Raw genomic sequence first — 14,620 nt, 5'->3', positions numbered from 1 at the left:
CAATAAAACACACAGTAAGCTCTGCTTATCTTTTCTGTATCTTGTAGAGTAAGTCTTTGCACCCTGCTTGCTGGCAGGAAGTGCCTGTGTCTGATCTTGTAATGCAAGGGGGCAGGATCATTGCAGTATGCAGACTTGAGAAGCTATTCATAAGAAGAATCCAAACATAGTCAGAAGATTTACGGTCGGATCCAAGGGCAACCTACTTAAGAACACCCGACTTACAGACGACCCCCAGTTAAAGATGGACCCCTCTGCCCACTGGTGAACCTCTCTGATTGCTTTACTTTAGTCCCAGACTGCAAAGTCAGCTGTTTGTAATGAAGCTTTATTGATAATCCTTGGTCCCATTACAGCAAACAAACTTTTAAACTCTAATTGTCACTGGGGCAAATAAAAATTTTGTCTGGATCTACAATTATAAAATATACAGTTCCGACACATACACATGCAACTTAAGTACAAACCTATGGAACCTATCTTGTATGTAACCCGGGGACTGCCTGTATTTTTGTTAATAACATTGAATTAGAGAATGTTGTTATCCTGAGTATATTTAAGAATCTTGTCTTTGTGGGAATACTAGGAAAGTTAGCAAACCTGCTGCTGAATTTACTTAAATAAATACCCCTTCTAATTCCATATTGTGTTTTAGGGTGATGCCACACATGGCGTTTTGAAACCGTTTTTGGTCCGTTTTTAAGCAGTCCGTTAAAAAACATCCGGTTTTTAAAATGCGTTTTTGAAAATGCATCCGTTTTTGTCCGTTTTTTTATTGCACAAATTTGGAAAACCTGTCAAAAACGGTTGTGTTTTTTTAAAAAAAAAACATGCGTTTTCAAAAAACACATGCGTTTTTAACGCATGCGTTTTTTAATGGACTCCTTAAAAATGGACCAAAAACGGTTTCAAAACGCCATGTATGGCATCACCCTTAGATTGAACTCTCAGGGTCCTTGTTATATAACAGACGGAGAAATAACAAAGACTACTATTTCTTAAAGCCAAATAATTCCTCTTCCAGTCCCATGCTTCACAATTGTGCTATATTTTGACAAATTTGCCATTCAGGTTCACAGGAAAGCTGGATAACATGCTAGGTTATTCTTTAATAGCCATTTCTAAATACTCAATGTACATAATATGTCTACCTTGCCTGGATGGTCTTTAGGGTTCTGGGGAAGCTGGGTGATGTAGCATACAGAGTTGTAATATGGAACGCTGGATTGTATTTAGTTTAACTGCTCAAAACATTGCTTTCTGGGTCCTGAAAAAGCTGGGTGATACCCATTAATGCCATAATAGGAATAGCTAAATATGACAAAAACAAATGAGAATGACAGACTTGCCTTGCAGGGTTCTGGGTAAGCTGGGTAATATAGCATGGGGTGTCAGTAGTAGGGCAATAATAAGGAATGCTGAAAACTATATTTACTTAAAACAATTCCATAACTCTGCTGTAAAATGTAATATGGGCTGATCAGTACATACTGTATACATCTATTCCTTTACTCCATAATTCTTGCCTTCCAGCATAGATCCAGCAAAGATGAGTAACATTCCATGTTGAGCTGTAAACGATCAGATAATCCAAATCTCAATAAATTGTTCATCCTTACTCCTTCTCCTAATAGATGAAGCACTATAATCCAGACTCCACTATACGGGTTAATCACCTGTCCTGAGTCTAATTTCGAAACGCGTTGTCACCTTATTCTTTTAATGAAATCCACAGAGACGCCTAATTGTGCTGTGATTGTCATTTCACACAGAGGCAGCTCTATTCTACAACTAATACTAGAACTTCAGATTCTTACAACATAGATAATACAAATGTGTAGCTTGCGTCCTAGTCCTTGTTTTGGACTGTTATGGTCCTGACTCCTGTGGGCTCTGTAGATAACCTGCTGTCCGGCTCTTTAACATATATTAGTGCATACTGCTCCTGCAGGGGCTGGTGGCCCACCTGATATCTCAGCCGCCATGACTTTATAGAATTAATTTGCATATGATTTCATGGATGATGTCACTGCAATGCACCTTAAATGGAACATGGCCTGGATAAAGTTATCTTCAAATCTGCTTGATAAAGTTATGGTAGTGGTTAGTATCTGGTAGTGGTTAATTTCTGTTGTTACCCTTAGATCCCATTTGCTCTGTAATTTGCCTTTAAGGATCCCAGGAAAGTAGGGTAACATACCGTCTCCAGGCTTCTGTATCAAAATCTACCTAAACTGATCTTGTTCTTTATTTCGTAATTGTCATTCGTGCTTGGTTTTCAGGATCCTGGAAGAGCTGGGTAAGAAACCTGATAATGATGTAATATGGACTTGTGAGTAATAAATATACATAATCAAACCCCCCATCCCTGCTCTATAATAACTCCTTAATGTAACAGATATGCCCTTTGTGGCAGCAAACAAATTAGAGTTGGGGATAGCGGAGTCAAGATCTACTTGTGTACACCTCTTTCTAAACTTATACAGCTAGCTAGTTTTGTCTTTTGTGGAACCTGGGAAAGCTGGGTGAGCTGCACAAAGTAAATGATGAACAGTACTTTGTCAATGGGAGATAAGCCCTGGCCCTTTTTGCTAGACCACGCCCCTTCCCAAACTTGTGAGGTCATGCTCACACTCCAGGCTAATCTGCATATAGAGGAGCAGGGAGGAGGCATGAGATGCTGTCTGTCTACTGTGACTGCAAGTCTTTAACCTGCAGACAAACCTATAGACAAGCCATAAGATACTTGGATTGATATTGTGCCATTAATGTCAGGGTTATTGTCTTTATTTCTGCAGAAGATGTGTGGAATGTAACAAATTTCATTCATATTTTTAGAACATTTGCAAACGTCATATATCAACCTAATGTGTAGACCCTAATAAACTACCCTACACTTTCTGCATACACTGGGCATTACAACTTCACATCCATGCTAGGAATAGATAGAAGAAAATAGAGGAATGGGCAACTTCAGTTATTCATTTACAAAAATAAATACATTTAGAAAAATACTAACTATATATGTATGTGTTTGTGTGTTACATCATATGCAGCCAATGCAAAAATAATAACAGCTACATAAAAGTGGACATGCATAAAAGAGCAATGTAATGTAATAGCTCACTCTATTCCTGTACGGGACATCAGTAGTATTGTGATATATATATATATATATATATATATATATATATACATAAAATATACACTTTAGATCTGTTTACATCCTACTATAAACCTGTCTGTGGAACAGTAAAACTAAACACTTTATGATCTCTGTCATCTGTGCAAAATGTCATATGGAATTCTTGCTGTATAGTAAAGTGGGTATGGCTGCCTGTAAAGTGCAAGTATGGGGCTGGTTTTTGTGTAATATAAAGTCGGTACAACCTGGTTCTCTAGGGATATACTCGCAGCCCCTTTCCCATACATTACTATACATTACCTAAATGCAGTACACATTCTCAGCTATTTCTGAGGCAGAAACTCCAGCTTCCACTGTGATTGACATGAAAAATTCACCCTAAACATGAGCGATTTTCTATAAATACATCAGACCTGTTTTAGTTCTAACGAAATATATGTTAGAAGACAGTGAATATTGAAATATTCTATATTAAAAAAATTGCTAAAACACAGCGATGATAGAAAAATAAACTGTAGACTAAAAAACCCGGGGGAGTAAGTTACTATTGATTTGCTACCAAACCCCTTTTAGGTGAGTGACACAAAAATTTGTTTTTATATAAATCAGTAACTCAATAGGTTAAGTTCATTTTCTGCTATTTGTTAATGAAGTGTTGTAAGAACTGATGCAAAAATCCCATCTATCTAATATGTTATCTGTTGTCTTATACCAATCCACTCATTCAAAATCTTTTCATATCTGTATCTTATTTTTTTTCTATACTTTAAGAGCTGACTTATATCCTTACTGTATCTGCTAGTGTAGATACTTGTGACTCACAGATCTATCACATTTTTTACATGTTACTGTGTCAAGAGAACATTTACCTGTTATTTATATTATTTTTCTGGAACTAAAATATTTACTCCAAATAATGAAAAAATTGGAAAAAGCAGCACAGCGATGGGAATGGTGGGTGCTATTGATCCTACAGGTCCACTTGTTAAAAAAAAAAAATAGGTAAATCTCCAACTTTGAAAATAGTGAAAGATTAATGTTTATTCATATAAACCTTCACATTTTCACTTTTTTCAAAGTTGGAGTGCTGCCTATTTTTTTGTTTCACTCTCAATACTGAAATATAATGGAATAATGAATATATTTTTTCCTCATCTTTCTTGCTGAATGCCTTGGGATATATAGTGTGTGTTTGCGAAACCTCTTGACTCGTGCAGTTACGTGGGGATGAAGCTAATTTTTAATGAAACTGGGATGTTGCATTGTGTAAAGAGAAGCTTTATTTGCAGAGAGGGGAATAAAAACTCTGAAGCTACTTTTTATGTTGTGCAGTGATATTATGAGCATAACCAGGGAGGAAAGAGTTACGCCACGTACAAAGTATAAAGGGGATCTCATTGATGTGAACAGAAAGATCAGAGCTGCTCATATTTTAGAAATAAAAGATATTGTTGGTTTTACAACTTTCGAATATATTTGTGAAGATTGGAGAAACGTGGTTCATGTTCATGGGGTACATATACAAATAACATAAGACATGATGAGCTATGACCCAGTCATATGGGACAGCAATAGTATTGTGAATGTGGAGTGTCTGAGTCCAGGTATATATAAAATATACACTTCAGATCTGTTTACATCCTCCTATAAACCTGTCCGTGGAACAGTAAAACGAAATACTTTATGATCTCCGTCAACTGTGCAGTGGGCAAAATGTCATATGGAATTCTTGCTCTATAGTAAAGAGGGTTTGGCTGCCTGTAAAGTGCAAGAATAGGGCTGGTTTTTGTGTAAGATGAAGTCAGTGCAACCTGGTTCTCTAGAGATTTGACATATACATACATTGATTTATTTACTCGCAGCCCCTTCCCATACATTACTCTACATTACCAACATGCAATGCACGGTCTCAGGTATTTTTGTACAAGACAGTAAGAAACTCCATCGTCGTCTGTAATTGAAATAAAAAATTCTCCTAAAACTAGCAAGATTTTCTATAACTCAAATCTGTTTTGGTTACAACGAAATATAGGTTTACTGATGTTTAGTGGTGTTCTAAATAAAATGATCGTATCATAAAGAGAAAATAGAAATTGTAGAATGTCTCTTGAGCAAAGTAAATTTATAGAAATAAAATCCTTTAGTACAAAATACAATCTACACATTTGTCCATATTCTACTGACATATATAGATAGATTTAGTTCATATTTATTTATAATAAAGTATTCCATGCGTAAATACGATATTCCTTCAAGAAGATGAATTTGTATATTTGTATATTTTATTGAAAACATAATCATATTTTGTGGGGAAAGATTCCGTTTTTCCTCTTCTTTCCTGCGGAATGCTGCTGGATATAAACTGTGTGTTTGCACAACCTCTTGACTCCAGCAGTTACAGGCTGATAAGGTTAATTTTTAATGAAAATGTGATGTTGCATTGTGTAAAGAGAAGCTTTATTTACACAGAGGGGAATAAAAACTCAGGAAATTTTAAGCGTCTACTTTTCAGGTTACGCAGTTACACCTGAGTAGGGTGACAAAATAGATACCCCATGGGCTGAGTATAAAGGGGGCCATTTCTGAGAATGGACAAGATCTGGATTGCTACTATTTATACAAATCAAAAACATTTTCTTCAACTATATTATGATAATATATGTGTGGTAAATTGAGATAGATGCTAGAAAGATTTGAGACGTGTAGTAATCATTGTACATAATAGATGTAGTAGACAATATATACTATAGTGTATGTAGTAGACAAAAAATATACTATCAATTACATGAGATGTATATATAATTGTTGAATGTATCACATTCGAATGTACAGTACAGGCGGTCCCCTACTTAAGGACACCCGACTTACAGACGACCCCTTGTTACAGACGGACCCCTCTGCCCACTGTGGATGCTTTACTATAGTCCCAGACTGCAATGATCAGCTGTAAAGTGTCTGTAATAAACCTTTATTGATAATCCTTGGTCTAATTACAGCAAAAAAATTTGAAACTCCAATTGTCACTGGGGCAAAACATTTTTTTGTCTGCATCTACAATTATAAAGTATACAGTTTGGACTTGCATACAAATTCAACTTAAGAACAAACCTATGGAACCTATATTGTACGTAACCCGAGGACTGCCTGTATACACAGGGTAGTGCATGTATCACAGATCACATAGGGATGTATATACGGGCGGTGCATGTACTACACATCACATAGGGATGTATACACAGGGTAGTGCATGTATCACACATCACATAGGGATTTATATACAGGGCAGTGCATGTATCACACATCACATAGGGATGTATATACAGGGCAGTGCATGTATCACACAACACATAGGGATGTATATACAAGGCAGTGCATATATCACACATCACATAGGGATGTATATACAGGGCAGTGCATGTATCACACATCACATAGGGATGTATATACAGGGCGGTGCATGTATCACACATCACATAGGGATGTATATACAGGGCGGTGCATGTATCACAGATCACATAGGGATGTATATACGGGCGGTGCATGTACTACACATCACATAGGGATGTATACACAGGGTAGTGCATGTACTACACATCACATGGGGATGTATATACAAGGCAGTGCATGTATCACACATCACATAGGGATTTATATACAGGGCAGTGCATGTACTACACATCACATAGGGATGTATATACAGGGCAGTGCATGTATCACACATCACATAGGGATTTATATACTGGGCAGTGCATGTATCACACATCACATAGGGATGTATATACAGGGCAGTGCATGTACTACACATCACATAGGGATGTATATACAAGGCAGTGCATGTACTACACATCACATAGGGATTTATATACAGGGCAGTGCATGTACTACACATCACATAGGGATGTATATACAGGGCAGTGCATGTACTACACATCACATAGGGATGTATATATAGGGCAGTGCATGTATCACACATCACATAGGGATGTATATACAGGGCGGTGCATGTATCACACATCACATAGGGATGTATATACAGGGCAGTGCATGTATCACACATCACATAGGGATGTATATACAGGGCAGTGCATGTATCACACATCACATAGGGATGTAGATACAAGGCAGTGCATGTATCACACATCACATAGGGATGTATATACAGGGCAGTGCATGTATCACACATCACATAGGGATGTATATACTGGGCAGTGCATGTATCACACATCACATAGGGATGTAGATACAAGGCAGTGCATGTATCACACATCACATAGGGATGTATATACAGGGCAGTGCATGTATCACACATCACATAGGGATGTATATACAGGGTGGTGCATGTATCACACATCACATAGGGATGTATATACTGGGCAGTGCATGTATCACACATCACATAGGGATGTATATACAGGGCAGTGCATGTATCACACATCACATAGGGATGTATATACAAGGCAGTGCATGTATCACACATCACATAGGGATGTATATACAGGGCAGTGCATGTATCACACATCACATAGGGATGTATATACTGGGCAGTGCATGTATCACACATCACATAGGGATGTGTACACAGGGCAGTGCATGTACTACACATCACATAGGGATGTATATACAGGGCAGTGCATGTACTACACATCACATAGGGATTTATATACAGGGCAGTGCATGTACTACACATCACATAGGGATGTATATACAGGGCAGTGCATGTACTACACATCACATAGGGATGTATATACAGGGCAGTGCATGTACTACACATCACATAGGGATGTATATACTGGGCAGTGCATGTATCACACATCACATAGGGATGTATATACAGGGCAGTGCATGTATCACACATCACATAGGGATGTATATACAGGGCAGTGCATGTACTACACATCACATAGGGATGTATATACAGGGCAGTGCATGTACTACACATCACATAGGGATGTATATACAGGGCAGTGCATGTATCACACATCACATAGGGATGTATATACAGGGCGGTGCATGTATCACACATCACATAGGGATGTATATACAGGGCAGTGCATGTATCACACATCACATAGGGATGTATATACTGGGCAGTGCATGTATCACACATCACATAGGGATGTATATACAAGGCAGTGCATGTATCACACATCACATAGGGATGTATATACAGGGCAGTGCATGTATCACACATCACATAGGGATGTATATACAGGGCAGTGCATGTAAAGATTTGTCTATGGGGTTGGCTCTTAATTTAGGCCTGAAACTGGTGCAAATTACAGCTCCAAACTGACACAAATCTGAATGTCTTCAGCACGGGGTTCATCATATGCCCTTATCTCATTAAGAGACTTCTGAGTTTGAGTGAATTAGGAAAGTCTTACCTCTAGAATTCAGGGGAACAAGACTATAAAACAGGTAGCTTTGACTAATTTTCCAAAATGTGGAAGTGATCAGGGGTGGGCAACTAATTTTCCCACATGGCCACATGAGAAATTGGAATAGTTCTACCCAATACCTACACTCACCGGCCACTTTATTAGGTACACCTGTCAAACTGCTCGTTAACACTTAATTTCTAATCAGCCATTCACATGGCGGCAACTCAGTGCATTTAGGCATGTAGACATGGTCAAGACAATCTCCTGCAGTTCAAACCGAGCATCAGTATGGGGAAGAAAGGTGATTTGAGTGCCTTTGAACATGGCATGGTTGTTGGTGCCAGAAGGGCTGGTCTAAGTATTTCAGAAACTGCTGATCTACTGGGATTTTTACGCACAACCATCTCTAGGGTTTACAGAGAATGGTCCGAAAAAGAAAAAACATCCAGTGAGCGGCAGTTCTGTGGGCGGAAATGCCTTGTTGATGCCAGAGGTCAGAGGAGAATGGGCAGACTGGTTCGAGCTGATAGAAAGGCAACAGTGACTCAAATCGCCACCCGTTACAACCAAGGTAGGCAGAAGAGCATCTCTGAACGTCAAACTTTGAGGCAGATGGGCTACAGCAGCAGAAGACCACACCGGGTGCCACTCCTTTCAGATGAGAACAGGAAACTGAGGCTACAATTTGCACAAGCTCATCGAAATTGGACAGTAGAAGATTGGAAAAACGTTGCCTGGTCTGATGAGTCTCGAATTCTGCTGCGACATTCGGATGGTAGGGTCAGAATTTTGGCGTCAACAACATGAAAGCATGGATCCATCCTGCCTTGTATCAACGGTTCAGGCTGGTGGTGGTGGTGTCATGGTGTGGGGAATATTTTCTTGGCACTCTTTGGGTCCCTTTGAGCATCGTTGCAACGCCACAGCCTACCTGAGTATTGTTGCTGACCATGTCCATCCCTTTATGACCACAATGTACCCAACATCTGATGGCTACTTTCAGCAGGATAATGCGCGATGTCATAAAGCTGGAATCCTCTCAGACTGGTTTCTTGAACATGACAATGAGTTCACTGTACTCAAATGGCCTCCACAGTCACCAGATCTCAATCCAATAGAGCATCTTTGGGATGTGGTGGAACGGGAGATTCGCATCATGGATGTGCAGCCGACAAATCTGCAGCAACTGTGTGATGCCATCATGGACCAAAATCTCTGAGGAATGCTTCCAGCACCTTGTTGAATCTATGCCACGAAGAATTGAGGCAGTTCTGAAGGAAAAAGGGGGTCCAACCCGTTACTAGCATGGTGTACCTAATAAAGTGGCCGGTGAGTGTATATACAGGATTAAGTATATAACCCATTCCAACATAAAAAAAACAGGAAATAAAACATTACAATGATTCAATAAAAATATGGAGGACCTAGTTGCATCATTATTTAATTATTATTTTTAATAATCTGACCAGAGCCGACCAAAGATAGTTAGAGGGCTGGATGTTGCCCACAGGCCGTACATTGCTCAAGAAGGTCACAATACTGAGCACAGTATTTATAATACAGAACATAGAGCAATACTAACACACAACTTGCAGAAAACATCCTAATCTATACTCAAATATTATGCATCTACTTGGTTAAGTCCATAAACATCTTGGAGAAATGATTGTGGTGTATAGCTAGTTTATCATATCATATCATACCACAAGGAGACCTGTTGAATAGAATTGACTTAGGAGCTTGTTCATTCCTCAATACTATGAGGGGGCAACTTATATAGAGCATTCTCATAGAGGTGTATCACATATGTCACATGTCATAGAGCATTCTCATAGAGGTGTATCACATATGTGGAGGAGCCTTGTATTCTGTGCCAAAGAAGAAAACAGCATCATGTCTTGCTGTCTAACAGCTTATCTAGAGCAAACTTATATCCGTAGGACATAGTCATGTGTAAAAGCAGCTACATTCCTGTATCCTATGTAGAAAAATCCCTATGAGACCTAGGTTTTACTTGCCAAGGGGTTAATAGCTATATTAAGGACTTTGCAAAATCCTTATGTCTGGTGTGAAAGTGACAAGCAGCAAAACACTTTTATCAATCAACAGTAGGTCTAGAACAAACCAACATAGTCAACATCAAAGCACATGCGTGTATTGCACATCATTATATATAGGAGCATAGGGTTGTAAACCCAGAAGAGAGTTTACAGTGCATGTAGAGCACTGTAGTTGGTCTAGCCATTTGACCTAAAATATAACGGCTAATATGGCAATGGGAATCTGTTGTACGGCATCCCAAGGACTATTGTGATCCCTGCAGATGTTAGTATATTGATATATATATAGTAGTTATGTCCATAATATTCAATGTAGAAGAGTACACCAGTTGATTTATTTTGTTGATAAAATCGATCACATTTGTAACAAATTTCCCAAAAGTTGTGGAGTTTTGGATATGTCTCAAACAAAGAGTTCAAACTTGCATGGTCAAGAAAAAAGTAGCACCTCCAGGTTTAGAGAGAGTTACAGGACCTTGGACTGGAAAATTGCGACCTGGTAGCACAGTCAGACCTCAGTCAGAAATAGAACTTCCCAGAACCATCCTGCCACAAGCTCCAGGACCTGAAATAGTTTGTAGTGTCCCCCAATTCAGGACCCTGAATTGGGGGACTAGATCATGGTAGCCCTTTCAAACTGTCCATATAAGAGTTTGAATACGGTTGACCTCAGACTGTCATACACAAATTATCAGGGTAATTGGGGCATTTTGGATTTGGACTCAATTTATTCTGACCAAATCAAATAAATATGCTCATCTATAGTAGGGAAGTAAGAGTTCTCCTTGCAGAGAATGCAATTTAAGGCCGCCTTGTAGGCGTGTGGAGTCATATAGCCATGGATACTCCACTAGTGGGATTCTGGGAAAATATTCAAACAAGTTTTCCAGGATGGGATAAGGAAAACCACACCTCTTTTAGCTACCCAGTAAGGCAGCTCCGAGGCCTTGTCACATGATGCAGGATTAAAACCAAATTAGTATATCTATTCCAGAAGGAACAGACTCCCAACCTCATCTATAGTAGTAAGCCTTAAATATGTTTACCCCTGTGTGCAAAAAGGTCTTAGGCCCCTTCCACACTAGCGTTGCATTTCACGTCAGGGTGCAATGCGTGAAAAACTGACGTTTTTGGCTGCGTTTTTGTTCCATTTTTCCTTGGAGTCATTAGCGTTTTTGCGTTTTTCACTGGGATTTTTTCCAAGGGACCATGGTTCGGGAATAAAATGTTTTATTTAATTGAAAAAGAATGTCTTCAGATAAGTTAGCAGATGTATGCAAACATCTACAATCTTTTCTTCACTGTTCCGCGCGCGTATATTTTCTCCCGACAAGTTAGCAGATGTGAAGAACAGTGAAGAATAGAATAGAAACAGTGAACACAGTGAACACAGAATCATTTAAGTGAAAAACACAGTGCAGAACACAGTGCAGAATAGATTACAGATGTTCGGCACATTTGCTTACATGTCGGGAGATACGCGTGGAGCGGTGCGAACAAAATAGTATGTGAAGAACAATATATATGTGTGAAGAAGACATTGCAGATGTATGGAAACATCTGCAATGTGTTCTTTACACACATATATATTGTTCTTCACATACTATTTTGTTCGCACCGTTTCACGCGTATCTCCCGACAAGTAAGCAGATGTGCCGAACATCTGTAATCTATTCTTCACTGTGTTCTTTAATGTGTTTTTCACTTAAATGATCCTGTGTTCACTGTTTTTATTCTATTCTTCACTGTTCTTCACTGTGTTTTTTTAATTAAATGCTCAATCTCGAGCAGGGGAATTATTTATGTCACCTAGCAACCCATCCATTTAAAACGCATTGCACTCGCATTGCACTTGCAATGCTTGCGAGTGCAATGCATTTTTGATGCGTCTCCATAGACTTGAATGGGGCGGGAAAAACGCGCGTGAAACGCAAAAGTAGAGCATGCTGCGATTTTGACGCGCGTCAAAACAAACGCAAGCACGCGCGTGCAAAACAACGCAAATGAGGAAAGACCCATTGGAAACAATGGGACAGAGTGCAATGCAAGTTCTGCGCGTCAAAAGCACGCGCAGAACTCGCGCGTGAAAAACGCTAGTGTGGAAGGGGCCTTAAGGGCATGGGTCCCCCTTGATTTTCCTTCCTTACAATGTACAGATCTTTGCCTGGATGAGCATAGCCCTACTCGTATTCTTGTACCAAGCTGACTGACACAAGCTACTGACTGCTGTAGATGATATATATATATTTCTCTATGTAGAGGAGCTGGAAGATCATCTGGAGTAGTCAGTCAGCTCCTTCCTCACTCCTCTTCACTAACTACAATGCTTCTAGGTCCACCTTGTGTTGTCCTTTCCAATTAGATGGAAGTGGGGAGGGTCTGCTGCCCCCTGCTCCCGTATATAATGATGTGACTAGTAGTATGGTGCTCACCACTGCCTCACACATGTGGATCTTATTGCATCTGTAAGGTATGTTAATAGTGCAGAATTACATGCTGCCCTAAAGATCCAACTTTATATGGAGGCTGGTTGAGCTTATTTTAGGTGCCACCATTCGCAGCTTGTTTCCTTTTCACAGGACTCTTAACCCCTTAGTAACTGAGCCTCTGTTTGGAAGCCCTAGGGAAGTTGTAGCAAGCCCAAAGTTAATACTAGGGTCTCTATCACAGTAGATACAGGGATTTTGCTGCTTGCACACTTTCTCACAGACTTTAGGTGAGTTGTTAACCCCTTAGTAGGTTTAAAGGGGATTTTGCAGCTTCCCATAATGCAGGTTTTAAAGTGGCTCTGGATATGCTGTAAACCCCATAATTGACACAGGGATCTCGCTGTTTGCTTCTCTCCCACAGAATACAGGATCCTGCGGCTGATAATGCGCTCGCATCGTGACAGCTCTGCCTGGACGCACGGGCTGTAGACATAACAGAGGCTGCGGGGAGTAGGGGGCGGAGCCACAGTGACAGAAGACACGCCCCCCGCGGCTCACACTGACACAGATGACAGCAGGGAGAAAGCACAGAGTGGCTGGCAGCCTGGGGAGGTGCAGGGAGCCGCGTCCTGCTCCACACACAGCACAGGTGACAGCGCCGGACAGCGGACACATGGAGCGGCTCTAGTCCTGCACATGTGCAGCCCTGGAGCCCACTCACTTATTGTAGCGCTCACTCACACTTACCACAGGACAACTATTCTCCGTCATGCTGCCCAAAGTGGAGTCTGAGGCGTTGGGACTGTCCCGGGCACACGGAGAACAGGGGCAGATGCCGGACAACATGCAGGGTGAGTGCAGGGGCAGCTCCGGTCCTGCCATGGGACTGATGGGAAAAGTTCAGGGGCAGCTTGTCCAGTCTGCGTATTCATATATCTGTATATATATATATATATATATGGTGTGTATTGGCATATCGATACGTTCAGGGGCAGGTTATCCTGCCTGCGCATATATCTGTGTGTATGTGTATATATAAAACCACATAAGAACGGCAGCACACTAATACCGTAATTCATCAGAAAAACATTCGGGTACTTTATTCACCATGGGTGCAAAAAAGGCTCTGGGTGAATAAAGTGCCCACTTATTTATCTATTGAACTGTTGGTGTGCTGCCATTCTTTGGTTTTACTTATTGATGGATTAAAACTATAAAGGTGTGCACTCGCTATGGTTGCTGGTAGTGCAAGATACTTTTTGATCTGTGTAATATATATATATATATATATATATATATATATATATATATATATATATATATATATATATTTACCTGTGGTGCGTGTATTGGCATATATATATGTATATATTCATGTGTAATATATACTTATGTTTTGTATATACAGTTATACCTATATGCTGTACAATGTGTGTGTATGTACTGTATGGTATGTAGACATGTGCTGCATACAATAATCATATGTTGTCAGCTCTCCTTCCTTGTTTCCTGCCTCAGGGAGGTGACAATGTATATAGGATATCCTACTATAGGATGATGGTGACAGTATATGAGGAGAGATGAGTTCTAGGGTCAGCGATCATG

The 14,620-nt window shown here is 39.9% G+C and overlaps 1 protein-coding gene across 2 annotated transcripts in view; it reads left to right on the top strand.

Moving 5' to 3' along the window:
- NR5A2 (nuclear receptor subfamily 5 group A member 2) overlaps positions 1 to 14,620 on the top strand; it is a 77,762-nt gene that overhangs the window by 12,277 nt on the left and 50,865 nt on the right. Inside the window, exon 1 of one of the 2 annotated variants that reach the window (XM_072127201.1) lies at positions 13,597 to 13,866. The exons of the other annotated variant lie outside the window; for it this stretch is intronic. Coding sequence (XP_071983302.1) covers positions 13,785 to 13,866 — 82 coding nt within the window. The 5' untranslated portion in view covers positions 13,597 to 13,784. Of the gene's footprint in view, positions 1 to 13,596; positions 13,867 to 14,620 lie in introns of those variants that run through there. 2 annotated transcript variants of the gene reach the window in all.

This window comes from Engystomops pustulosus, chromosome 10 (genome assembly GCF_040894005.1).
Source record: "Engystomops pustulosus chromosome 10, aEngPut4.maternal, whole genome shotgun sequence".
NCBI lineage: Eukaryota > Metazoa > Chordata > Amphibia > Anura > Leptodactylidae > Engystomops > Engystomops pustulosus.
This window is presented reverse-complemented; position numbering and strand designations above follow the sequence as displayed.